The sequence below is a fragment of the Solanum lycopersicum genome, chromosome 5 (genome assembly GCF_036512215.1).
Source record: "Solanum lycopersicum chromosome 5, SLM_r2.1".
Classification (NCBI taxonomy): domain Eukaryota; kingdom Viridiplantae; phylum Streptophyta; class Magnoliopsida; order Solanales; family Solanaceae; genus Solanum; species Solanum lycopersicum.
In genome coordinates, this window is record NC_090804.1 from 53,739,562 (window position 1) to 53,743,100 (window position 3,539).

A 3,539-nucleotide genomic window follows, 5' to 3' on the forward strand; every position below is an offset into this window, starting at 1 on the left:
TACATTGTTTTTCTACTTTGGCTTGTTGAGCAATAGAGGTCTATTGCTTAACGGTAAGATTGATAACTCTTTCTTACGTTTGGTGTAATCGTGTTTCGCTTTTGCTTTTGAAGATTAGTGAAAACGATTGAAAATCCTGTGAGACAGGTCGTGGTTTTACTCCCTTAAGCAAGGAGGTTTCCACGTAAAATCATTGTGTTGATTTTTCTGCATTTAACTTTCTGGTAATTTTCTGAAGTAAATCAAGGGACCTGGTCCATTACTCATTAAAGTGAAGGCATACATTCTATCAAGTGGTATCAGAGCAGGCACTACCTATTTGGTTAACACCAAGGAAGTGATTTTGTTCTAAGAATGGCAGCTCCACTTAACCTCGAAGAAGGTCAGTCAGCACACAGACATCCTCGTTTCAATGGACATTTCTATAGTTGGTGGAAAGTTAGAATGCACGACTATCTCATGGCTGAAGATAGCGAGTTATGGGATATTATACTAGATGGACTCTTTGTTCCAAGGATGGAAGTAAAGGATGGAGAAAGGACCATTACTGTTCCAAAGCCCAGGCAGAAATATGATGATGCTGACAGGAAAAAGATTGAAAAGGGTTTCAAAGCTAAAACTCTTCTGGTCTGTGGGATAGGACCTGATGAGTACAACAGAGTGTCAGCCTGTGAGTCTGCTAAAGAAATTTGGGATTGCTCGTTGACTGCACATGAAGGAACTGAACAAGTCAAAGAATCTAAGATTGACATGCTCACCTCACGATATGAGAACTTCAAAATGAAGGAAGGAGAAACTATACATGACATGTTCACAAAGTTTTCTTCTATTACAAATGAGCTGCGAAGTTTGGGTGAACCTATAAGCATGACCAAACAAGTCAGGAAAGTGCTTCGAATTCTTCCAAAGTTTTGGGAGAGCAAAGTTGATGCCATTACTGAAGCTAAAGACTTGAAGGTGCTGACCATGGATGCCTTGATTGGCAATCTTAAAACACATGAGATGAATCGAAACTATGATTTGTCAAAAAAGGAAATCAAGAAGGACAAATCATTGATGTTGAAGTATAAATCAGATGAAGATTCAAATGATGATGATGATATGGCATATCTCATCAGTAGATTTCAAAAGATTGTGAGAAAGAACAAAATGTATAAAAGAGGAACAAATGGGACTCGAAATGCTGCTCAAGGAGATACTTGCTACAAGTGTGGAAAATGTAGACACTTCATCAGAGAGTGTCTTTTGCTCAAGACTGAAAACAAGGAACATCAAAAACACAGGGGTGACAAAGAAAACAGAAGGGACCTGGTACTTGGAAATAGAGATCGTAAAGCTGCTGCTGATATGGTTGTCAAAAGGGCTCTTGCTGCAGGGGGGATTCTTCAAGTGATTCAGAAGATCCTGATAAGCCAAAAGATGTGTCTATGGTTGCTCTGCATGAGGAGGAAATTTTCTTCAATGAAATTTTTGCTCTCATGGAACACACAGAAAATGAAGAAGAGGACAATCAGGTAACTCTTCTTGACATGAAAATTGACTTGGATAAATATTCTCTTAAGAAATTAAGAACCTAGGCAAAAGTCATGCTAGATTCTGTGATAGATTTAACATCTGAAAGAGATGCCATGAATGCTGAACTTGAAATTTTAACTGAAAACAAAGTTCAATTTGAAGAGACAATGGCAAGAATGGTGTCTCTAGAGTTAAATAATTCTGAACTTAAGCATCAGTTGTGTCAGTTTACTGAAGAAGCTGAAAAGCTGAATGGAAAGCCAAACAGTTTGCAAGCTGAAATTCAAGAAAAATTGAAAAACTCCGAGATAAATATCAGATTATCATTTGAAAAGAATAACAAATTAGAACAGGATGTTGTGAAACTTAAGGAGGAACTTGAAAAATCTCTTAAGTGGACCAAATCCTCAAAACTGTTGTCAAATGTGACAAATCAGAGTAATTTCAATAAGAAAGGACTAGGAAGTCTGAACGTAAGTCCTACTTATAATCCTCACAGTATGTATGTGTTTGTGTCTGACAATCTGTTGTGTCTGCATTGTGGTAAGAGTGGACATTTGAAGAATAAGTGTGTTAGCTGGAAAAACTCATGTGAAATATACTCTAATTATGCTGAAAGACAGAATGTACAAAATGAGAAACCTGGTCCTAAAGAACCTGTCTCAACTCACAGATTTTCAAAGAAAAAATCTGTTCCTGCTCCTAGGTCCTTTGTTAAAAAGATTCAAAGTCTACCATATTGGGCCAAGTACAATCTGATCACTCCTTTGTCTGCCTACTGGGAACTCAAGCTGAAATGGGTTCCCAAGCTTAACAAGTGATTTTTGGTGCAAGTGAGTGAGAGGGGCAGCAGTCAATGTTGGTATATGGATAGTGGCTTCTCTAAACATATGACTGGTGATGTAAAGAACTTCCTCTCACTCAAGACCCTCCAAGGTGGAGGTGTCTCATTTGGTGATGGCAAGAAGGGGTACATTTTGGAAGTTGGCAAAGTAGGAAGATCTCTTGAAGATTCAATTGACAATGTTTACCATGTGGATGGGTTGAAGTACAGCTTGCTAAGTGTGTCACAAATCTGTGACAAAGGAAATGAGGTCAAATTTACTTCTGAAAAATGCACTGTGGTGAGTTTAACTACAAATAAGGTAATTCTCACTGCACACAGAAGTAAAAATATGTATGTGGCAAACTTTGCAATCTCTCATGGAGATGACTTAACATGTCTCAGTGCTCCAAATGAAAATGCTGATATCTGGCATCGTAGGCTGGGACATGTGAGTTCATCTTTATTGAATAAGTTGATTTCAAAGGACCTGGTCCGAGGGTTGCCCAAAATGAAGTTTGCTGAAAATAAAATATGTGAAGCTTGTGTTAAAGGAAAGCAAATCAGATCATCATTCAAGCCCAAGAATCAGGTTTCATCATCAAGAACCTTAGAGCTGCTTCACATGGACCTTTGTGGACCCTTGAAGGTTCAAAGCAGAAATGGAAAGAAGTACATCTTGGTGATTGTTGATGACTATTAAAGATACACCTGGACGAGATTTTTGAGATCAAAGGCAGATACAGCTGATGAGCTGGTGGTGTTCTTTAAAATGATTCAAACCAAATTGAATCAAGTTGTGTGTAGCATTAGATCTGATCATGGGACAGAGTTTGAAAACCAAACTTTTGATAGATTCTGTATGGAAAATGGTACAAGCCACAAGTTTTCTGCTCCAAGAACTCCTCAACAAAATGGAGTGGTGGAGAGAAAGAACAGAACCTTGGTGAACATTGCCAGAACTATAATTATTGAATCAAATCTTCCTCAAAGTTTCTGGGCTAAAGTTGTTAACACAACATGTCATGTTACCAACAGGTGTCTAATAAGAGTTGTGTTGAACAAGACTCCATACGAACTGCTCAACAACAGGAAGCCAATGCTGAACTATCTTATGGCTTTTGGATGCAGATGTTTTGTGCTGAATAATAGGAAGGATGATCTGGGAAAATTTGATCCCAGAAGTGATGAAGGAGTGTTT

The 3,539-nt window shown here is 38.2% G+C and overlaps 1 protein-coding gene across 1 annotated transcript; it reads left to right on the top strand.

Annotated features, from left to right (window-relative positions):
- The first annotated feature begins 354 nt into the window (after positions 1-354).
- On the top strand, positions 355-2,336 carry LOC138348892 (uncharacterized). Its single transcript, XM_069298488.1, has 2 exons — positions 355-1,514; positions 1,622-2,336. The coding sequence occupies exons 1-2, from the start codon at positions 355-357 to the stop codon at positions 2,334-2,336; spliced, it is 1,875 nt and encodes a 624-aa protein (XP_069154589.1).
- The last annotated feature ends 1,203 nt before the right edge of the window (positions 2,337-3,539 follow it).